General features: G+C 41.5%; 1 protein-coding gene across 2 annotated transcripts in view; it reads left to right on the top strand.

Annotated features, from left to right (window-relative positions):
* Nucleotides 1–23418, top strand: part of TNS3 (tensin 3) — a 1051445-nt gene that overhangs the window by 659913 nt on the left and 368114 nt on the right. For both annotated transcript variants that reach the window (XM_030209265.1, XM_030209274.1), the window contains one exon: nucleotides 19834–21063. In XM_030209265.1, coding sequence (XP_030065125.1) covers nucleotides 19834–21063 — 1230 coding nt within the window. The remainder of the gene's footprint in view (nucleotides 1–19833; nucleotides 21064–23418) is intronic.

Raw genomic sequence — 23418 nt, 5'->3', positions numbered from 1 at the left:
CCTGCTGGCGCTGCCGGTTCGTTTTTTAAAATGGCCGCTGAGACTTCCAGAGGCAACCTCGCGAGACTTCTGCTGAAGTCTTGGTGGCCATTTTGAAGCGTGAACCGGCAGCGCCAGCGGGGGAGAGTCAGCGTTGGCAGTGGGCAGGCAAGACTGGCTGCCCCGAAGAATTCGAAGAGTTGGGTCAGTCACGTGAGGGACCGGATCCGGTGGGAGAAGGGAGGGAGGAGAATTTGCCGAACAACTCGGGAGGGGGTGGCAGGGGAGAGAAGGGAGTCGCTGGGCATTTGTGGATGGAGGGGAGAGAATGGTCGTTGGGTATGGGTGCATGCAGGGCAGGGGAGAGGAGGGTCACTGCTGGACATGGGTGGATGGAGGGCAGGGGAATGGAGGGTCACTGGGTATGGGTGCATGGAGGGCAGGGGAGAGGAGGGTCGCTGGGTGCATGCAGGGCAGGGGGAGAGAAGGGTCGCTGGACATGGGTGGATGGAGGGCAGGGAGAGAGAAGGGTCGCTGGACATGGGTGAATTGAGGGCAGGAGAGAGAGAAGAAATGCTGGACATGGATGGAGGGGAGGGAAGAGTGAAGAAGGAGATGAGATGAGGGAAAAGGAAGAGAAAAACTGCACATGGATGAAGAAAATAGGCAGAAGCTAAGTACCAGAAATGATGAAGAAAGGAGGAAAGGAAAGAAATAAATGGAAAGGAAGCCCTGGAAACGGAGTTAAGAGGACAGATAGCAGCAGAATCGGATACTGGGCCAGCATGATCAGAAAAACAGTTACCAGGCAAAAAAGGTAGAAAAAAAATCATTTTATTTTCATTATAGTGTTTGGAATATGTTCACTTTGAGAATCAGGTGCTCAACATTAAAAGTTTATATTTATTTACTTCTTTATGGCATTTTATCGCACATTAAACATGAATTAGATTGGAACCTGGGATCATTAGTTTTTTTTTTCCTGGAGTAATGCATTGCCACCCCCCCCCCCCCCCCCCCCACAGTCTCTCTCCCCGGCTATAGCCAGCTCTGCAATTTGGGGGGGGGGTAGAGGGGGACCGGGGAGAGAGCCTGTTAAACATTTACCAGCACACCACTGCTAGTAAGTAGCCCTTGATCAATCTCAATCTGCAAATTGTAGATATGCCTTGATATACAGCGATAAGAAGATTGGTTTGGATTATTTTTAAACTTCACTGAAATAAGTAACACAACCTTCTCATGCTGATCACATTTTTCCTGGATAGTCCTGAATTTATCCCGTAATTAGAGCACAGAGCTAGTCTTGCTTTGAAATTATAAGTACGTCTCCACCCATTCAATGGGGAAAAACTAGAGGCACCTTTTACAAAGCGGCGGTAAGCCCAGTGCAGGCTTACTGCTGACTAAAATGGAACTACCGCCGGACTACCTCGGCAGCCCAGTGGTAGTTCCCACCCCCCTAGCACGCCATCTTAATCTGGTGCTATAAAAATATATTTATTTTTGTAGCACCAGTGTGTACCCGGTGGTAATTGGGCAGTGCCATGTTTCTGGTTTAGCGCAGGAGCCCTTACTGCGACCTCACTGGGTGGCGGTAAGGGCTCTCCCCCCCCCCCCCCCCCCCCCCGAAATGGCAACTCAGCAAGTGCTTTATTTGCCACATGGCCATTTCCTGCAGAAAAGAAAGACCTACCTTTTACCCAGCTGCAGTAAAAGGGGACCTTGGCATGCGTCAAAAACATGCACTGATGCCAGCGCAAGCCCCCTTTTGCTGCAGCTTGGTAAAAGGGGCTCTAGGACTCTAAGGGGTGTAGTTATCAATATGGGCTACTGTTATCCCCGGTTATTGGTAACTAGGTCTCATTGTATAGCATGGGTATGATCTAATGGTAAAATAACTCAAGTCCCATGTTATGCAATGAGACCTAGTTACTAATAACTGGGGTTAATGGTAAAATAACAGTAGCCCACATTGATAGCGTCCCCGTAACTGTGGAGTATGTGGACAAGAGGAACGTTATACACAAAGTAATTCTTATTAGGAATAAGTAGTCATTTTTGTTTGTTTTTAAGGAGAAGGGTTGACTGCTATTTTTGTTAAGGTCCTGAATTTGGGGTATAGCTATCAACATGGGCGTCCATTTGGATGTGGTATTCTACCACAGGTCCCATTTTATACAAGATCTAATTACTAATAATGGGGGTTAATATTAAATAACCTGTCTTAATGGTAGCCCATATTGATAACCTCCTTCCTAGGATTCACTCTAATGGGAAATGTACCATGTCCCACCTCACAAATGTGAATGAAATCAGGACTCTTAGCATTTGTCTTGGATATTTGATTATTATTTTTTTTTTAAATAGAACATGAGTTTGATGTTGAACCCTCAAAATATATAATCACAGGTCAAGACTACTGGCACTTTACTGAAAGTTTTGCGTTAGGATACTTTATACATATTTTTTATACTTCAAATACACAGGGCTCTTTTTGCGAAGCAGCACTACCAATTAGCGTGCGCTGAATGCGAAGAAGCCCATGGGAACTGAATGGGCTTCTTTGTATTCAGCACACACTAATTGGTAGCACCACTTCGTAAAAGGAGCCCATAATTTCCAGTTAAAATATTCATTAAATATATCACTAACACATGACAAGTTAACAATCCATCACTGTTACTTGCATACTGAAAAACCCTCACCTCCAGCCCTAACCACTTTCCTTCATCTCCTCACACTGACCATATACACTTCATCTTCTTCTTTGCACTGGAAACAGAGAGCTCTTAACCAACTTAAAACGTTTTCTATAATCTATTTCTGTTCTAATTTCTCTGGGTAGCTGATTTTTGCCAGGTAGGAGCCATCACCTGAAATAATTTTTTCCACATTCTAGACTCCCTCAACTCTTTCCAAGTTGATATTTCCAATAGGGAATCAGAGCTTGATCTCAACCCATTCAACCTTGATGGCAGATATTTAGGCGTGTTTTTTTCCTCATTGTTTTGTCATCATGGAACTTTAAACTGGATCCTTGAACCCACTGGGAGCCAGTGAAGCTCATGTAACAGTGGTGAGTCCTCCTCACAAAATCATTCTGCATTAGTTGTAACTTTCCCACCATTACCATAATCTATGTCCATAGGCGGTCGGTGGCCCAACTGTTTGGGGAGGCTAAAGGGGTGGGGCCAGGGGCGGAGCTTACCTCCATAATTGTCTGACAACACAGAAAAAAATAATTAAAAATAAAATAGTCACAGTTAATACCTTTTATTAAATTTAGATATTAGATATGTATCATATGTCAAAGAATAAAGTGGTTGCTCAAAGCATATACTAACCACAATCGCTCAACTGCAAAACACTATGCACAACTTTGTGCAAAAACACACTCAGAACCTTACTGTACCATAAATATTACACTGGGCAGACCTTAATACACCAATATAGCACCCATAGGGAAAATGCAGACCGTCAACAATATGAAACAAGGGATCATAATATCACAATTCTCATGTAGAGCCACAAAACACTCTTTTAGGGTGGACAGTGTTCACAATGAGCTCCTTTTATTAACGACCATATGTAGATCCTTCAAGAGGTAGTGTGTCATGATTTATGCTGTACACCCTTTCTGATGTTTTGGTGCCACCTCTAGTAAGCCCAGCACACAATCTCTCCAGTGCAAAACACTACACACAAACTTGTGCAAAAACACACTCATAGCCTTACCAAACCATAACAGCACTAATTCCAAGGACAGGACGAGCTACAACCTTTATGGGTGGAAAGGCAGCACTATAATTACACCGGGCTCTAAAACACCAGTACACAACCTAGTGAAACAAAACAAAAAGGGCTGCAAATACTACACACTAGCAGAATACTGCATCTTGATCAGACATGAAAAAATTTGGAGAAAGATCTTAAACGCCTCACTGGAATACACTATAAGCAACTAAGAGCCATGTTTACTAAGGTATGCTAGCGTTTTTAGTGCACACTAAAAATTAGCATGCGCTAACGTTAAAGGCACTCATAAGAATATATGGGTGTCTCCAGCATTAGCGCACTCTAATTTTTAGCACACACTAAAACCTACAGCATGGCTTAATAAACAGGGCCTTAAGTATTATGGCCTCCACAAGCTGCTTGGTAAACTAGGAATAACCTTAAACTGAACTCTGGCAGGCACTGGCAGCTAATGTAGGCCCCATAATGATGGGGTGACATAATCCCACCTGTTTTTCTTCAGGGGCCTCCTTGCCATATTCTGGACAAGTTACTATCATTTTAGGTTAGCTTGGGAAAGGCTAAGAAACAAAGAGTTATGGTAATCTAACCTACTGAGCACAAGCGTAACCACATTTTTTGTAGTCAGACAAGTCTTAAGGCTCTAAATCTGTCAGAGCTGATTACAACAAGCCCTCCTCTCTGTTTATTTATTTGTTACATTTGTATCCCACATTGTCCCACCTATTTGCAGGCTTAATGTGGCTTACATAGTACCGTAACGGCGTTTGCCAATTCCGGTATGAACAAAGTGATGTTGTGGTTGACAAAAGAAGCATAAAACCTAGCAGCCAAATGTAATCCCAAAATAATAAATACTCATCTCTGGTCACATGTTCTACAAGGAAGATACCCATGTAGTCACCATGATCCCAGGTTTTTGTTTATTAAAATGAGTCCACAAGAACCACAAAAATAATCTTTGGTCACAGATTTCATTGACAAATGGCCAAAAGGACACTAAGACCAAGCTGCAGAGGTCTAATCTCCAAATCAATCTATGTTTTTATAACCAATACTTTAGCAGTAGAGACTGCAATTTTTCTCCTTATAATGATAAAACATATAAACATAATTTTATGATAAACAATCCGATTTTAACAGTCTAAGGATTGCTGTTTTCCAAATAATTTATTTACATTTTTGATGCGTAAGCTTCCCCCCCCCCCAACCCTTTTACTGTCCGTGGCAGCGCTTTTGCCATGTAGCTCTCCATCCCTCCCATCCTTCCCGCTTTCGGCTCCCCGATTGGCAACCCCCACCCCACCCCCGCACATTTTAACCTTTACTTTTTCCGTGGCAGCGACGTCAATCAATGAGGACAAAGGCACTAAAGACTTGCTTCCAGCTCAACTTCTCTCTTCACACAGTGTCCCGCCTTCAGTGATGATGCATTTCCTGTTTCCGGGAGGGCGGGACACTGTGTGAAGAGAGAAGTTGAGCTGGAAGCAAGTCTGTAGTGCCTTTGTCCTCATTGATTGACGTCGCTGCCACGGAAAAAGTAAAGGTTAAAACGTGCGGGGGGGAGGGCTGCCAATCGGGGAGCCGAAAGCGGGAACCAAGGAAGGAAGGAGGGAGAGCCAGTGCCAGTCCAGAGCTGCAAAAAGCACTGCGCCAAGGGAAGTTGGAAGTCCACGATTGGACTGGGGAGGCTGGGGCGCCTATGTCTATGTCCAAGTACACCTTTGCCTACATAGGATTGTAGGGTCTCGTTTTTCAAGTATGGTCAAAGACATAAGTACATAAGTATTGCCATACTGGGAAAGACCAAAGGTCCATCAAGCCCAGCATCCTGTTTCCAACAGTGGCTAATCCAGATCACAAATACCTAGCAAGATCCCAAAAAAGTACAAAACATTTTATACTGCTTATCCCAAAAATAATGGGTTTTCCCCAAGTCCATTTAATAACGGTCTATGGACTTTTCCTTTAGGAAGCCGTCCAAACCTTTTTTTAAACTCCGCTAAGCTAACCGCCTTTACCACATTCTCTTGCAACGAATTCCAGAGTTTAATTACACGTTGAGTGAAGAAAAGTTTTCTCCAATTTGTTTTAGATTTACTACATTGTAGTTTCATCGCATGCCCCCTAGTCCTCCTAGTATTTTTGGAAAGCGTGAACAGACGCTTCACATCTACCCGTTCAGCTCCACTCATTATTTTATAGACCTCTGTTATATCTCCCCTCAGCCGCCTTTTCTCCAAGCTGAAGAGCCCTAGCCGCTTTAGCCTTTCCTCATAGGGAAGTTGTCCCATCCCCTTTATCATTTTCGTCGCCCTTCTCTGCACCTTTTCTAATTGCACTATATCTTTTTTGAAATAGGCGACCAGAATTGAACACAATATTCGAGGTGCGGTCGCACCTTGGAGCGATACAAAGGCATTATAACATCCTCATTTTTGTTTTTCATTCCTTTCCTAATAATACCTAACATTCTATTTGCTTTCTTAGCCGCAGCAGCACAATGAGCAGAAGGTTTCAACGTATCATCAACAACGACACCTAGATCCTGACTAACTTGAGTTTGTGGTACTCCTTTTGTACCACTAAACAAATCTGTTCTTCCGTATCCCAGCATTGAGAGAGCATTACCCCCAGATCTTTAATCCTCTCCATTTAACATCCTTGTACCCATCCTCTTTGAAACTCAGGAGCCCCTTTACCAAGCAGCATTAAAATGTGGCCTGCAGTAGCCCCAATGTGGGTCTTTCCTGCGTGTTGAGGCCACTTTTAACACTGCCGGTAAAATACACATGGTCATGCACTAATTTCCTCATTGCATGAGCCCCTACTTCCACTTATTTTATAGGCGGTAAGGGGTTATGTGCTAAACACATGTTAATCGATTAACGCATGCCAATGTACCTACACTAACCAGTACAATACAGCCTGCTCTCCACCCCTGACCTCCCCCCCTCCCCGAGCTAAATAACAAAATCTATTTTTATAGCGCATGGGAAGCGCGCCCAAATGCCAAAATTACTGTGGGATGCCTGAGCACACCTTGTGGTAAGGCATTTTAAGTTGCAATAAGCACATGTTAGTGCTTACCACAGCTTAGTAAAAGGACCCCTCAGTATACTAACCCCCCCCCCCCCCCCCCCCCCGTTTATTAAGCGGCGCGGCATTAGAGCACGGCAGCTGCTAGCGCAGCTTAGTAAACAGGGGAACAAGTTTATTATTTATTTAAAATATTTGTCCTATTTATCTTAATATTCTAGGAGGATCCCAAATAAACAATGAAACAATATACAAAACCCACTTAGAAAAATCTCTTCATATGACTAAATTAATTCAGTTTTTAATATAATCTGACCACAGGTCAAGGCAGTTTACAGATAATGCTTACAAAACATCATGAAAAACTTTCCGGAATAGATACACTTTCAGAGACATTCTAAATGATGAATAATTAGACAATAACCTTAGCTTTGTACTGGAAGAGCTCAAGGACCTTGAAGGGCAGTACAACCTTAAGGAAGATGTAAGAGACAGAGGTAAATCACCATGCAGTGCTTTATGGATCAAAGTCAGTATTTTAAACTGCGTTCTACAAAAAACCAGAAGCCAGTGTAATCTTACCAAAATTGGAGAAATAGGCTCAAATCAAGTCACACTCGCCAGCAAATCTGCGGCTGAATTTTGGTACCCATATATTCCAATTAAATCTAATTAGTGCCAATAATTGCTTGTCACTTATTGGCACTAAGCTCATTCAATTAAATTGCATACCCAAATTTAGGAGTCTGTAAGTGCATAGTAACATAGTAGATGACGGCAGAAAAAGACCTGCACGGTCCATCCAGTCTGCCCAACAAGATAACTCATATTTGCTGCTTTTTGTGTATACCCTACTTTGATTTGTATCTGTGCTCTTCAGGGCACAGACCGTATAAGTCTGCCCCACCTCCCAACCACCGGCTCTGGCACAGGCACAGACCGTATAAGTCTGCCCAGCACTATCCTCACCTCCCCACCACCAGCCCTGCCTCCCAACCACCGGCTCTGGCACAGACCGTATAAGTCTGCCCCGCCTCCCGATCTTGACTAAGCTCCTGAGGATCCATTCCTTCGGCACAGGATTCCTTTATGCTTATCCCACGCATGTTTGAATTCCGTTACCGTTTTCATTTCCACCACCTCCCGCGGGAGGGCATTCCAAGCATCCACTACTCTCTCCGTGAAAAAATACTTCCTGACATTTTTCTTGAGTCTGCCCCCCTTCAATCTCATTTCATGTCCTCTCGTTCTACCACCTTCCCATCTAACTGGAATACGCTGTCCACACTGATTCCCTACCCCATTCCCTGATGTGCTGTTAGGATGTGAATTAATTCACACTGTTGGTAATGGTTATCATGCCTGTGCTCTAACTGCATCTAATTCAGGCATGACTTCTTACCACACTTTAATAAAAGGCCCCTTCTTTGTACTTCAGAACTTCCATGCTCTGCCAAATTGATCCTACGTACAGCATGCTGGACAATCCTTTGCCAGCCAAACTGCCGTTAACAAGGAAAAAAATATTTAAAGGATGTAAATTTAATTCCAATACAATTAAATATCGGGACAAAAGGAAGCAACCTTTATTAACAAAAAAGAAGTTAACATTGTACTAAGCTCCTCTTGTCTTCCTCCGCCTTCAAAACTTCCCTTTTAGCCAAATTCAGTTTAAGCTTACTCTCTTTGACCTGAGACCTGCCAAATGACCCTCAATCATCAGAAAGACTTCCATTTTGGCACGTGATCTCTTACAATGCAAAGTTAATTCTGAAAATTCTGATGGGTTTATAAAAATATGGATTAAAATAAGTCTTCAGTTGACATCTTCTGTCACTGAGTCTGTGTTCTGTAAACGATTCAGATATTCTCCAGCAGTAGGTATTAAGTCATTGATTGTCAATGTTGGGATTGACTTTAAACTCCAGGATTTATTTTATATACTTACTGGAATTTGGTATTTTCTGCATGTATTGCACCTTGTACAATGAGCAGTTAACCATGAACGAATAATAAATATATTAATAACAGTTGTTATATAGAAACAGAGAAAAATATAGGTAGATAAAGACCATATGGCCTATCCAGACTGCCCATTCATGCCGTCTACCTATCACTCCCTTGTTTGTTTTAGTATTTTGAGTTTGGTAGATGAAGAAAGAGAAAGTCAGGAAGCAGGTGAAAGCTTGGCTCTTCAACCAAGCCTTGAATGGAAGAACACACACACAAGGAGTGATACAGGCTGCACATACTACAGCAGAACATGTTTCTCCATTTCTGCCCTAGCTGAGATAAATATTTAACCATCTCTCTGACCTCATGTGCACCTTTCTTTAAATTAGTCACCTTACTTTCTAACTCCTGTTACTCTCTTAGGTATCTATATGTTCCGTCTTTGCTTATACCCTACGCTGTCTATTAAAATGTTCTATTACGTATTGTGTTTATTTATTTGTTACATTTGTATCTCACATTTTCCCACCTATTTGCAGGCTCAATGTGGCTTACATAGTGCCGGAGATGCGTTTGCAGACTCAGGTGTTAACAAATACAGAGTGATGTTGAAATAAGATAAAGTTCATGTGGTACAGCCACATAAGGTCATTGTACAACGGAAGAATTGTGTTTTGTCCATTCCGTATTTTAGTTTTGTTGTGTTGCAGAGATCAGGCATTTATGTTGACATTGTAAGTAGTATACTATTCCATATTTTGTATTGTTATTTGAATATTTTTACTGCTGTAATTGTCTATTGTTCCTGTTTGATTTATTCTTACTATATACCACTTGAGTGAATGCTTTCAAAAAGGTGGTAAATAAATCCTACTAAATAGATAGGGTCTCAGTTTCAAAGCACTTAGACTTACAAAGCTCCATAGCAACCTATGGAACTTTGTAAGTCTAAGTGTTTTGAAGATATGCCTCCACGTGTCAGATTTCAATGATTTCTTCAAGATAACTCACAATGCTGACTCGCATACATAAAAATTTCTGAAGTGTTATAAACTTTCACCTTTTCTCTGTTTTTGCTTTGTATTTGATGGGTGGGTAATGATGCATTCAGAGGCTTGTTGATGTCACTGCCCCAGAGCTATTTGTTCCTTTTTGTGCTTCATCCTGTCGTTTTCTTTTAGTGTTATACAAGCCCTGATGCTATTTTTTTGTATTATGTATCAATCAAAAAAAATCAAAAAGCAACTGTGAAATATCTCCATCTGTCCTTAAAAGCTTCATGATGAGTGTAGTAAAAACAAATGTAATCACATTCCCATTGCAGAGTTATCATTCATTGCTAAATAGAAATGATACAGGTATTAATATCAGACATATTTTCATGTATACATGTGTTGCATCTGACTGGTAAGTAAATAATTGCACAGCTGACAGAAAAAAGTAAATAGCTAGAAATGTAGAAGAGAGTCTAAGGGGACAATGTTCAAGTTTTTACCTGGGTAAATGGAGGGCATTTCCTGTTGAAAATTCACTTACAGGCTCATGAGGACAAAGTAGCTTTGATCCTTCAAACTTCCCACAACGTTGCAGGGTAGAATCAAAACATTTAATGATGCTGTTTCCAGTTATTGTTGATTCCATAACAAAGACAATAGCTATTTTTTTAAATACATTAAGAATGCATAAACTGTTGAAGGGACCATGACAACATTTTCAGTGTCCAAAAAAGTGGCTTACTCTCCACAAACTAATTTTGTTCAAAACATATATATGCAAGTTAGACTTACAGGATTGTGATGGAAGAACTAGCGTCACTAAACTTGATGACACATGCAACTGCTTTCTCAATACACATGTATGTTTCCTAGTAGAAGTGCTGAAATCAAATTCAAGGAAGGACAAATAGATTCCTAGTCACTTTCCTTTTTCTCTCCCAAGTAGAGCATTGCTGACCGTTTAAAGAGAGTATTTCGTAAAATGTGGCTTAGTATAACGCGAGATCGCTTATAATGTGCTCAAAAGTTTGGACCCTGTTGTATTTTTATTTGTTTAGAGGCTCATTTTCAAAGCACTTAGACTATGGAACTTTGTAAGTGCTTTGAAAATACGCCTCCAAGTAACTTTGTAAGTCTATGTGCTTTGAAAACAAGCAACTTGTTTTTTTTTGCTATTTCATGCAGTCAAATATTTTGGACCCCAATGTCAGTTCTATATGAAGTGTACAGTGCAATAGGAACTATTGCCTTCTGCCACTGGCATCTTCCTCTTCTTTCAGTTTGATTCCTGGCATTCTTCTAAAAGGAAAACACTCATACAGAGAAAATGCCAGCAGCTATGCATATGAATGTCACTACTGAATGTTTTCTGTAACAGCTCAGATTTATTGATCAGAGCTGATCCTGAAACGTTGCAGACTATTCTGAGGTTACAGTACTAATGAAAGCATTTCACTTTACAGAAAACCCATCTTCCTTCTCCCCCTCTCTGCATGATGACTCTGGTGCTAACTGTTCAAAACCAACCACACTCAGATCAACTGTTTATAGCAGTGTTTCCCAAGTCCGGTCCTGGAGTACCCCTTGCCAGTCAGGTTTTCAGGATATCCACAATAAATATACATGAACTTGATTTGCATATACTGCCTCCATTATGCAAATCTTTCATGCATTTTCATTGTGGATATCCTGAAAACCTGACTGGCAAGGGGTACTCCAGGACCAGACTTGGGAAACACTGGCTTATAGAATATGTGAAATAAGCACATGGAGAGCCTATTATAGGCGCTGGTTGTGGCACCTATTTTAATTCTATTAAAGATAAATAGTTGCCTACTTCTCTTTACAGAATATTAGTATAAGTGGCAGAAAACATAGGTACATCTAGACACAACCTGACCCCTTACAACAGTCCTAACCAGCGCATTATAGAATTACTGTCTAAAGGGGTAATGTTATAAAGTCATTTTAATATGTATTTGGCAACAAATGTGTGAAATGGCTTTATAAAATTAGCACACATTATTATTATTATTATTATTATTAATTGCATTTGTACCCCACATTTTCCCACCTATTTGCAGGCTCAATGTGGCTTACAGAGTATTGTTATGACAAAGCCATGACAGAATAATGGATACCTCAGTAACGGTTATATAATCACTTTAAATAGTTGGACCATCAAATTTATATCAGTGGCATTCTATCAAAGAACATGGATATTCATCATGCAATGATAATACACATCCTTTTATCATCATCAGTCCAATTAATTTAAAGTTGGTTATTTCACAAAAATACTTTCTAAAATTGCTGCTCAAAGCATAGTTTCCAAAACTGTTAATTTGTTCAAAATGTATTCTTAAAACTACTTGCACAGTGACAACAATATAGACAAAAAAAATTGTTTTCACTGTTCTTAACCACACAGTAATCTCAGCAGTCCCAATATATCATGTTCCGACAACTGTCTGCATCAGGAGTCAAAAAGTATTTTATATGTTATGTTCGTCCTTTATCAATCCCACAGTGTAGAAACTCTGCAATATCCAATGCTGTCTTCAGTAGTTCTACAAAAAAACAATATGGTAAGTGTTTTTAACATCGTCACATGATTTAAAGCAGTCGGACTCCCTATAGAATTCATTTGGTTCTTCTGCAAATCATATCCTCAAAGATCAAAGAACAACCAAAATGATAGTGGGGAAGGCATTTTTCCCATATGAGGAAAGGCTAAAGATGTTAGGGCTCTTCAGCTTGGAAAAGAGACAGCTGAGGGGGGATATGATTGAGGTCTACAAAATCCTGAATGGTATGGAGTGAGTGTAGGTGAATCGATTTTTTTCACTCTTCCAAAAAGTAGAAAGACCAGGTAGGAGGAATTAGCATACCTGGTTTAAAAAAAAAGGTTTGGACAAGTTCCTGGAGGAAATGTCCATAGTCTGTTATTGAGATGGACATGAGGGAAACCACTGCTTGCAATGGGATTGGTAGCATGGAATGTTGCTACTATTTGGTTTTCTGCCAGATACTTGTGAACTGGATTGGCCACCGTTGGGAGCAGGATACTGGGCTAGATAGACCTTTGGTCTGACCTAGTGTGGCTATTTTTATGTTCTTCTGTACATGTTTAGTTTGTGGAATAGTTCAAATTAAGCACCTCACTTGGCACACCTAGGCGCCAACTTAAATCTGCCATTGACTTGTCATATGAGGGCATGCCTAAACTTTGGTTCACTAATGCCGACTTAAGCTAGTATTCTATAATGATATCAAGGTGCTATTATAGGTTGGACTAAATTGAGACACCTGTTTATAGAACTGCCCCAATAATGTCTGCCCCTTCATTGTAGAGGGAGATGTAATTATTTGTGCATCATTGTGCCACTCTGTTTAACTTCTTCTGCCTACCACATACTTTTTGTATTCCTGGTACCCAATCACTGATTCTGCTGAGGATTTTAAGAAGATTTTTATTTTGGTTGCTGCCTTCCTTACCTATTTGCATGCCTGCATTGAGGCTTTAGCAGTCTCTTCAATCTAATCTTTCATATAATGCTGTTGCATTGTAATGACGTTTTAGGTTTTATGCTTAGTTTGCTCACTGGAAAAACTGCCATTAGTTGTGTTTCAGCAGGCATAAGTGTGGTGCCAAAATCCACACTAAACTAGTATTTTGTGAATGGCACTCTGCACACATGGGCCGATTTTCAAAACCTATGTTAAAAGCTCTCAGGTGCGTGTAGTGCTGGAAAAAATAATGCGAGGTCCAGGGCAGCGTTAGAAGAATCCCACCACCCTGCACTGAACAGGCTTCCCCAACAATGTCACTCTGCTGTGCCGCATCCCACTCCTCCTCTGCTCCTGGGCATCTGCCCAACCCTTCCCTATTAATAAACAAAACTGGCGCTGGTCAGGCCGAGCATCGCCACCCTCCCCCCCACCCCAAACAGCCTCCCTTGACCCTTAAAAAAAAATCCCTGGTGCCTCCTGGTCACTTCACAAAAGGACCTAGTGGTCCAGCGGACCTGTACCCCCTAAAAAAACCCTTTAGAAAAGCCCTAGTGGTCCAGTAGGACCCCAGGCCAGGCCCCCCTCCCCCAAAGTCCATCCTGGTGGCCTACCTGTGACCCACTTTGAAGAAACAGTGTTTTGGGTCTGTAAAATATATTGGATATTTTCCTGCCTTGATTATGTCTTGAAGTGTATTTCTCCTATTTGGCCAGCAGGTGGTGTTTCTTTGTTGTAAAGCTGCTACAGGGAACTGAATGTTTTTTTCTTTAACACAAACAGGAAGCAAGCAGCAGTATACTTTTAGGTCTTGCAGACTGGGCTCTGATTAGCCCAGGAACTCATTTCCTTCAGAGTGTACTGATTTTGCCTCCAGTCTTAGCCCGGGAGAAAAGAGAGACAGATCTCTTTGCTGAGGCTCGATGAATTATATGTCCTTATCTTCCCAGTTACTGTTTAGACTGTATGCAAATGTTTAGCTACTGTTACTATTGATCCATATTTCAGTTTCCAGTTATTGTTTGCTGATTGTACTTTGTTCCACTGTTCAGTTTTTTAGACAACAAACAATTTTGTTGACTCTCCTTGTCTGGACTGATAAAGAATTCTGGTGGGTCTGTGAGTGCTTTTTGGGAACTGAAGTAACCTAGAAATCACTGGGGATATTTGAGAGCAGGAGGCTCGCCTAGAAGTGGCCGTGGGGTAACCCCAGGTGGGTGGCTAGACATTATGTGACCCCCCCCCCCCCAGATTCCTTCATACCTCATAGGAGGCAGGAGGGAAGAATATCTAATCACTCCTGCTCTGGGCAGTGCCATCAAAATGGCAGTGCCCTGCCCAGTGCATCCTAGGGTGCACTGAGCAGGGCTTAACTACCAGATAACGGAGATTTTCTCTTATATGGTAGCTAGGCCCCACCCAGTGCATGCCAGGATGAACCAGGTGGGGCACCGCCATTATGATGATACCGCCCTGAGCACGAGGGAGTAGGCATCCTTCCCTCCTCCCTCTTGTAAAATACTAGATAACTCCTGGCTCCAGTACTGTCTGGATAGTGCTGAGGTGATCTACCGAGATTTCCAGTGGCGCTATCTGGGTAGTTTCCGTTAAATCCAAATTAGATCTGGTGAGTGGGAGTTATCCGGGTAGGAGCCACTCACTGCTACCCTGCTGAATATTGACCCCAAAGTATTTTACATTATTTTGTATTCATCTGCATTTATTCTTCTTGAGCAATAAACCTGATCCTGGAGGCACCCCAGCCAGTCAGGTTTTTAGGATATCCACAGTGAACATAGATAGATTTGCATGAGTTGGATGCATAAGTACATAAGTACATAAGTAGTGCCATACTGGGAAAGACCAAAGGTCCATCTAGCCCAGCATCCTGTCACCGACAGTGGCCAATCCAGGTCAAGGGCACCTGGCACGCTCCCCAAACGTAAAAACATTCCAGACAAGTTATACCTAAAAATGCGGAATTTTTCCAAGTCCATTTAATAGCGGTCTATGGACTTGTCCTTTAGGAATCTATCTAACCCCTTTTTAAACTCCGTCAAGCTAACCGCCTGTACCACGTTCTCCGGCAACGAATTCCAGAGTCTAATTACACGTTGGGTGAAGAAAAATTTTCTCCGATTCGTTTTAAATTTACCACACTGTAGCTTCAACTCATGCCCTCTAGTCCTAGTATTTTTGGATAGCGTGAACAGTCGCTTCACATCCACCCGATCCATTCCACTCATTATTTTATACACTTCTATCATATCTCCCCTCAGCCGTCTCTTCTCCAAGCTGAAAAGCCCTAGCCTTCTCAGCCTCTCTTCGTAGGAAAGTCGTCCCATCCCCACTATCATTTTCGTCGCCCTTCGCTGTACCTTTTCCAATTCTACTATATCTTTTTTGAGATACGGAGACCAGTACTGAACACAATACTCCAGGTGCGGTCGCACCATGGAGCGATACAACGGCATTATAACATCCGCACACCTGGACTCCATACCCTTCCTAATAACACCCAACATTTTATTCGCTTTCCTAGCCGCAGCAGCACACTGAGCAGAAGGTTTCAGCGTATCATCGACGACGACACCCAGATCCCTTTCTTGATCCGTAACTCCTAACGCGGAACCTTGCAAGACGTAGCTATAATTCGGGTTCCTCTTACCCACATGCATCACTTTGCACTTGTCAACATTGAACTTCATCTGCCACTTGCACGCCCATTCTCCCAGTCTCGCAAGGTCCTCCTGTAATCGTTCACATTCCTCCTGCGACTTGACGACCCTGAATAATTTTGTGTCATCGGCGAATTTAATTACCTCACTAGTTATTCCCATCTCTAGGTCATTTATAAATACATTAAAAAGCAACGGACCCAGCACAGACCCCTGCGGGACCCCACTAACTACCCTCCTCCACTGAGAATACTGGCCACGCAATCCTACTCTCTGCTTCCTATCTTTCAACCAGTTCTTAATCCATAATAATACCCTACCTCCGATTCCATGACTCTGCAATTTCTTCAGGAGTCTTTCGTGCAGTGCATGCAAATCTCTTTCATGCATATTCACTGTGGATATCCTGAAAACCAGATTGGCTGGGGTGCCTCCAGAACCAGGTTTGGGAACCACAGCACTAAGGACTCAATATTCAGAAAATGCTGAGACCCTGAATGTATGCCTCCTAAATTTGTGCTCTATTTTCAGTCAGATTTAGGAGCATAACTTTACAGCTGAAAATTCATCTTTGAGAGCTTAAAAGTTATACTTATAAATATAGGCCTACCATTTGTTTGCCTAGATTAATGAGCCTAATTAATGTGCCTAGTGCTGAAAATCAGTGTTCAGCTCCTAACTTCTTTTTTTCTGCCCTATATTTGCCCTTGTTACCACCCATTTTTTATGCTCCTAAATTTAGGAGCTTATGTCTAGATTCTATATACGGTGCTAAAAAAATCAGCACAGAAAAAAGCACTGTTCTATAAGCTGTGTTTAAAATTAGACGTAGTTTATAGAATAGCGCTTAGGCCCTGGAATTGCATCTAACTTTAGGCGCAGCCATTTGCACGAATAGTAGCAAATGCACGCACCTAAGTTAGGTGCATAGCCCCGTTTATTCTATAAGAATGCAAATTTATTTTAGGACCGTCCCTGTTCTGCCCTTGCCCCTCATATTTCTGTGTCCCCTTTTTCAGATCATGCGTAAATTTTGTGTGTAAATGCTAATTAAATATAATTAGTACCAATAATTGCTTGTTAAGGAAATTATTGGCACAAACTAGTTTATTCAATTGAGAGTGCAAGTTGGGCATGTGCCCTAATTTGCGTGCACAATTTTTGACGACTTGTAGAGTTGGTGGGTTAATGAAATTTTAAGGACAAATTTATGCATGCAGCCGTAGTAAATTTTCAAAGAGGCCAATTTATGAGCATAACTCATCGGTGTCCTTTTACCAAGCAGTGGTAAAAGGATCCCTGCACTGGTGTCAGTGAACAGGCTTGCTATTGGGTAAGCCCCTGGCACAAAAAAATTAAAAATCATTTTTTGTCGCTGGAAATGCCCATGCATTGAGAGTTGGCACTACCGCCAGACTCTCGTGGTAGCCCAGCGGTAGGGCCAAATCGCCACACACCAAGCCCAAGGGCCCCAAAGTTAGGAGCATAAATCCTTTGAATATCAGGCCTTAAATTGATCTGGAGTACAAACATGAATATACTGCTTACTGAGCAAGAATGCGTGAAGTGCTGCTGGTTTTCCTGTGTAAACAGTCGAGTACAATATGTGCTCAGACATGTTGCTTAAAATCACTGGAGTGCCAGTCATTTCAGAGCAGTTTACAGAAAGCCAGCGACCCATAGCGCAATGCATTCAGCATGAACTGACAGATTGGAGCTGCAAGATATGTTAAAAAACATAAGTTTGCAGCTCGGAAGGCTCTTGTTAAGATCTTGTGGAATGCACATTAGTCATGTATTTTACATTCTTTGGGTCCTATTAAAGGTTCCTATTCAAATAAATATAAATAGCAACCTTCAGATTATGACATCCCAATGTTACTTCTAGGAAAGTGGAAGAATTGTGTTTTATTTTTTACTACAGGGTAATGCAGTAATTAAGCACCATTTTCTTGTGATATGGTTTAGGATGGTCACGGCTCTCAGTTGAAATGAGCCCTTAAGATGAAGAAGAGTAGGTGGATATTTATTTAGGGGTCCTTTTGCAAAGGCACGCTAGCATTTTTAGCTAAACATTCCTGTAGGTGTCTGTAGCGTTTAGAGCACGCTAATCATTAGCACACACTAAAATCACTAGTTCACCTTTGTAAAAGACCCCCTTAGTTATGTAGAGATTCTTTTACTCAGCAGTGACAGAAACCGGCCTTAGCACGCCATTGTGTGGCTTTTTCTGGTACTCTAAGGTCATTTTTACCACAGCAGTACAATGGCTAATTTTCCATTTTTTTTTGTATTAATGACCATGAGCTAATGTGACTGTTTAGCTCATGGCCTTTAAAAAAAATTACTGCATGAGCAGTTACCAACACCTATTTTGTAGATGGGAAGGGCTCACAAGGCAATCCTGCGCTAATCAGTCTGTCACCCTGACACGCCCATTTCAATAAAAAAACTATTTTTTTAGCATGTGCACATTTTGGCATTACCACAGTATGCCTGAGCATGTCCCGGGCTATGCCATTTAAGCTGCATTAGGCCACATTAGCACCTAACAGTTTCATTGTGATCTTGCCAGGTACTTGTGACCTGAATTGACCACAGTTGGAAACCGGATACAGGACTTAATGGACCTTTGGTCTCTCTCAGTATGGCAATGCTTATGTTCTTATGACCTCTTATGTTTAGGATTGTAGTCAGTGTGGACTACTTAAAAAAAAAAAAAAAAGTACCATGGGCCCGATATTCAGCCAGTGGAGATCAGCGTTTTTGCTGTACTCTGCCGTTGTTCTTATCTTATTCTGGCACTTATATCCCACACTAGCCCAAAAAGAAACTTGGGACAGTTACGTTTGTGTCAGAGACTTCACAGTTTAAACGATTTCTGAGGACTTCTTTATTTGTTGAGGCATTTATGTAATTTCTGATTGGAACAGTAGTAAATGGAGCGGCTTTGCAACAGTTTGTTGTATTGTTAGCAGACTTAGGGCCCTATTTACTAAGCCACTCTAGAGGCGCACTAGTGTTTGTAGTGCATGCTAACCGTGTAGATGCCCTTAATATTCCTGTGGGCGTCTACACAGTTAGCACATGTTAAAAATGCTAGCACACCTTAGTAAACAGGGCCCTTAGTGATTTAAAATTTAAAATTTTATTTTTTTTGTGCTTATTTGTAGTTTATATTTAATGTATACTTTGTGTTTTATAAACTGCTTAGATTTAAGTGGTATAGAAGTTTGGAAAATAAGTAATAAAATATCAAGGAAATATATACAGTAAATATTAAAAACAACAAACATCATTGTAACACCAAAAATACAGCCTACAGCATTAAACCTGGAAATTCAATGCTGGGCCATGTCCGGGTACCAGGATTGAATTTCCAGGTTTCTAGAGCCAGCTAATGCATAGCTGGTTAAGGACCTCCTTTTACAAAGCCGAGCTACCGATTCTTGGTGCGGCAAATGAGAGGAAGCCCATTCAATTTCTATAGGCTTCCTCTCATTTGCTGCACGGGAATCGCTTAACCAGCTATGGGTGACTGCATAAAGATAGGACTGACTTTTACACGGTCCTATTTATGCAGTTAACCTGACCAGGTAAGTGCTGAATATCAGCACTTAACTAGCCAAGTGTCTACTCAGCCACCGAAACGCCCCCCAAATAGCCGGTTTACAGTTTGGTGTTAACTGGTTATTTTCAGCAGCACTAACTGGTTAAGTGCCACTGAAAATGAGCAGTTAGCCCCAAACAAGCAATTTAACCGGCCAGGAGCCGTTTCTGGATGGTTAAATCACTTTGAATATCAACCCCTATGTTGTTATCTTTATTATACCTGTTTAATTATACTTTAAGCCATCTCCTAAATTTTCTGGGGTTTTTTTGTCTCTTCTTTTTCCTTTCAAATTTCTCCTGTTTCACAGTGTTACATACACAAGGTCCTGTTGATGGCAGCCTTTATGCTAAAGTTAGAAAGAAGAGCTCATTGGACGGAAACATTCCAGCCGTGGTCCAAAGTTCTCCTGTAATCAGTAGCCCTGATCATAGCGACCATACGTTGTCTGTCAGCAGTGATTCAGGACATTCAACAGCTTCCGTAAGGACAGACAGAACAGAGGAAAAGGCAGCACAAGGAACCAAACAGGGTCTGAGCCCACAAGAGAAGGCAGAGCTGGACCAGCTTCTTAGTGGCTTTGGCTTAGACAATTCTGGTGGTTCCCAGAAGGATATGACCGATGCTCGAAGCAAATACAGTGGAACCCGTCACATAGTGCCAGCTCAGGTTCATGTGAATGGAGAGACAAAACTGAAGGACAGGGAAACTGACATTCTGGATGACGAGATGCCAAATCATGACCTTCACAGTGTCGACAGCATTGGGACCCTGTCCTCTTCTGAAGGACAGCACTCCAACAACCTTGGAAACTTCAGCTGCCACAAAAGCAGTCAGAATTCACTGTTGTCTGATGGTTTTGGAAGTCACACTGGTGATGACCACCATAGTGGTATTGCAGCTGACCTTGGGATAAGTGTAGACTCAATGTATGAAAGATCCTTTGGAATCAATGAGCCAAAACAGACTCGGCAACTACAGCAGAATCCTCCTGTATCTACCCAGCCTCAAGTCTTTGGCCAAAGCAACTACTCTACCCAGACTTGGGTCCGTCAGCAACAGATGGTCACTGCACAGCAGTACAGTTATGCTCCAGATGGTGAGGTGAGGTTCAGGATCCTTGGAGCCATAGAAAACTCCAATACTATTCAGCCCCGAACCAGAGTCCCTGATACCCCTACCAGAGGCTCAAGCAGCAGGGATGCTGTACAGAAGGGATTTGGAAACTTCCCAAATACTAGCCCTGAGTCTTGTGGACCCAAACTAGTAGCTGAGAATGGTGTAGAATTAGGGTGTAAAGCAGATGAGGTGCCATCTTCTCCTACTCTGGATATTGATCAGTCAATAGAGCAACTAAATAAGCTCATCTTAGAGCTGGACCCAACATTTGAGCCTATCCCAACTCGTATGAACTCCATTACCAGAGACTCAAGCAAACTGAATGGCTCTTCAAATGTTGATGTTAATGTGGGAAGAGTTAATATGAAGGTCGGGTTTCGTGAAATCAGTGAGACCAGCAACAGGAATACGTGCCAGCAAGGTAAGTGATGTGAATCACTAAGTCACTGTTTCAATTGCCATTACAGAGATCAGTTGTTATAAATTTAGTCCATTTGTTCTGGTCCTCCCTATTATTCATGATAATGCACCTATGAATTATTTCTATAATAATCCATAGTATAGCCTCAAGTACTTCTTTGTATTATTGTTTAGTTGTGTTAAACTTCTCATTCTATATAGTGCACCAAAGTTAGGCGTTAGTTCAGTGCATAAGTTCTGCCCTATGATGAAAATTATGTGCCAAAATGGGGAAACAGCACTTACGTGCTATTTTATAACTTGGTGCCTAAGTTGTTCTGTTTTGCAGCTGCAAAGTGGGCATTCACATTCATGTTGAAGTGGCATAGACAGGCCTCTTATAGAATGCTATCAGTTGTGTACTCAGGATGCCACGTTTAGGCATGTTTACACCTGCTGTAGACATGAAGTAAGTGGATGCTCTAAACTGTTGGTGCATACCTGCCAGCTTGCACTATTATTCTATAAATAGATTAGATGCACAAAATTACTGTTATAGTGCACTAGCTTAGCGCTCATATTCTTGGTGCCTAAACATTTTAGCGCCCTTTATAGAATTACCCCCTAAGGGGTCCTTTTGCTAAGGCACGCTAACAATTAGCACGTGCTAAATGATAAGATGCTCATAGGAGTATAGGGGGAGATTCTATATATGGCACCTGGAAAATCCACGCAGAAATCATTTTCGCCTAAGTGTATTCTATGAGATTTTGGCGCAGTACATAGAATATGCTTAATCTATATCCCAGTGCCTAAAACTCCACGCATCCATTTACACAAGTGGAAACATGGCATAAATCCCTGCATATTCTATAACAACACACACAAATTTGGGAATGCCCAAGAAATGCCCATAACCATGCCCCTTTTTGGATGTGCGCATTAGAATTTAGGCACAGTAAGTTACAAAATACGCTTAGCGAGTTATGTGTGTAAATTCTAATTATTGGCAAATAGTACTCATTATTGCTTAAGTGCTATTAACGCTGATTGACTTGTCAAGCCAATTAAGTTGCACACATTGTTATGGAATATGTTTAGATTTTGGTGCAGAACGCTAGGTGCGATATATAGAATCCAGCGTATAATGGGCATCTTATCATTTAGCATGCGCTAACCGTTAGCACTTGCTAAATCTGTTATTGTGCCTTAGTAATCAAATGGAAAATTTAAAAACACACTTAGGGGTTCTAAGTGTGTTTTAAAAATTTCCATTAGATTTTTATTATATTCTTTCATAATCCTCCTTGGCCTTCAAGTGGTAAAGGTGCATTATCAAATTAAAGCATATAAATAAAGTATATTTTTACAATAAAAATTGTGGGTTTTGCCTTCTCAACTAGTTTCAAGGGATTCTCCACAAGCAAATAGGTATTTATCCTTGTGTTTATTTTATGCATGCTTAAAAGACCCCATCAGCACAATCTGGACAGGTGGATTTGAGATCTCCTCAGGAAGTTTCCTTTTAAAATCAACTTGCAGGACCAGGGGCACAAAATATTCATAGACCTGCAACCTTCCTTTAAGGTCTAAAAATTGTCCTTGTGGTCTACGATGATATTGATTTAATAGGAAACAATCCCACCCCCTGACTGGTGATGTACAGTGTTTACCACAAGGGCCTGAACGTGCTGTATTCTAGTTCTTGTTCCAGAAAGATTAGAGGGTAGGTTCCCTGATGTTTTTGTCTTAGCCCTTCTCAAAAACTCACAATCCATCTTGCTTTTTACTTAAAGGTCTTTCTTTTTTTCTTCCCCCTCCCCCCATTAAAAAGAATACATTTTACATATTGCTCATTCCTTTATGATATGGAGACAAACTCAACCAGGATACTTTCGTTTATAGTGACATTTCGTGTTGTGGTTTTCTTGCACTAAGGGCAAGTGAAAGTGATATATACCAGCAAGTAGATGCAGTGCCCTGTGGCACAATAAAGTCAGAGATAGAAACCTGAAACCATGGTAAAGTTTTTATTCATTGTGGTAGAGTGATTCAGAGCTTTGATTTGGAAAGAACTGTGAGGTTCTTCTGAGATTGAGTAAGAAGGAGAGAAGAGACGTTGTTACACCATTGGCAGTGTTTTTATATCTGGCCCAGACTGGAGAGAGAGTAGGGAAAGCAGCCCAGGACAAATCCTTCAGTGAAAATGGAAAAGAAAAAAAAAAGTACAGATGTTTAACTGATGTACTGTCCTGAACAGCAAAGCTGCTTGGAAACACTGTACATTTGTTGAAAGGATCCTGGCAGCCAGTCTGATGGCTCAGGGACAGTGCTGCGCAGTGCCATGATGGAGGCATGAGTCTAATTTCTGAACCTG

This window comes from Microcaecilia unicolor, chromosome 1 (genome assembly GCF_901765095.1).
Source record: "Microcaecilia unicolor chromosome 1, aMicUni1.1, whole genome shotgun sequence".
Classification (NCBI taxonomy): Eukaryota; Metazoa; Chordata; class Amphibia; order Gymnophiona; family Siphonopidae; genus Microcaecilia; species Microcaecilia unicolor.
Note: the sequence above shows the minus strand (reverse complement) of the source record. Positions and strands in the feature narration are given on the sequence as shown.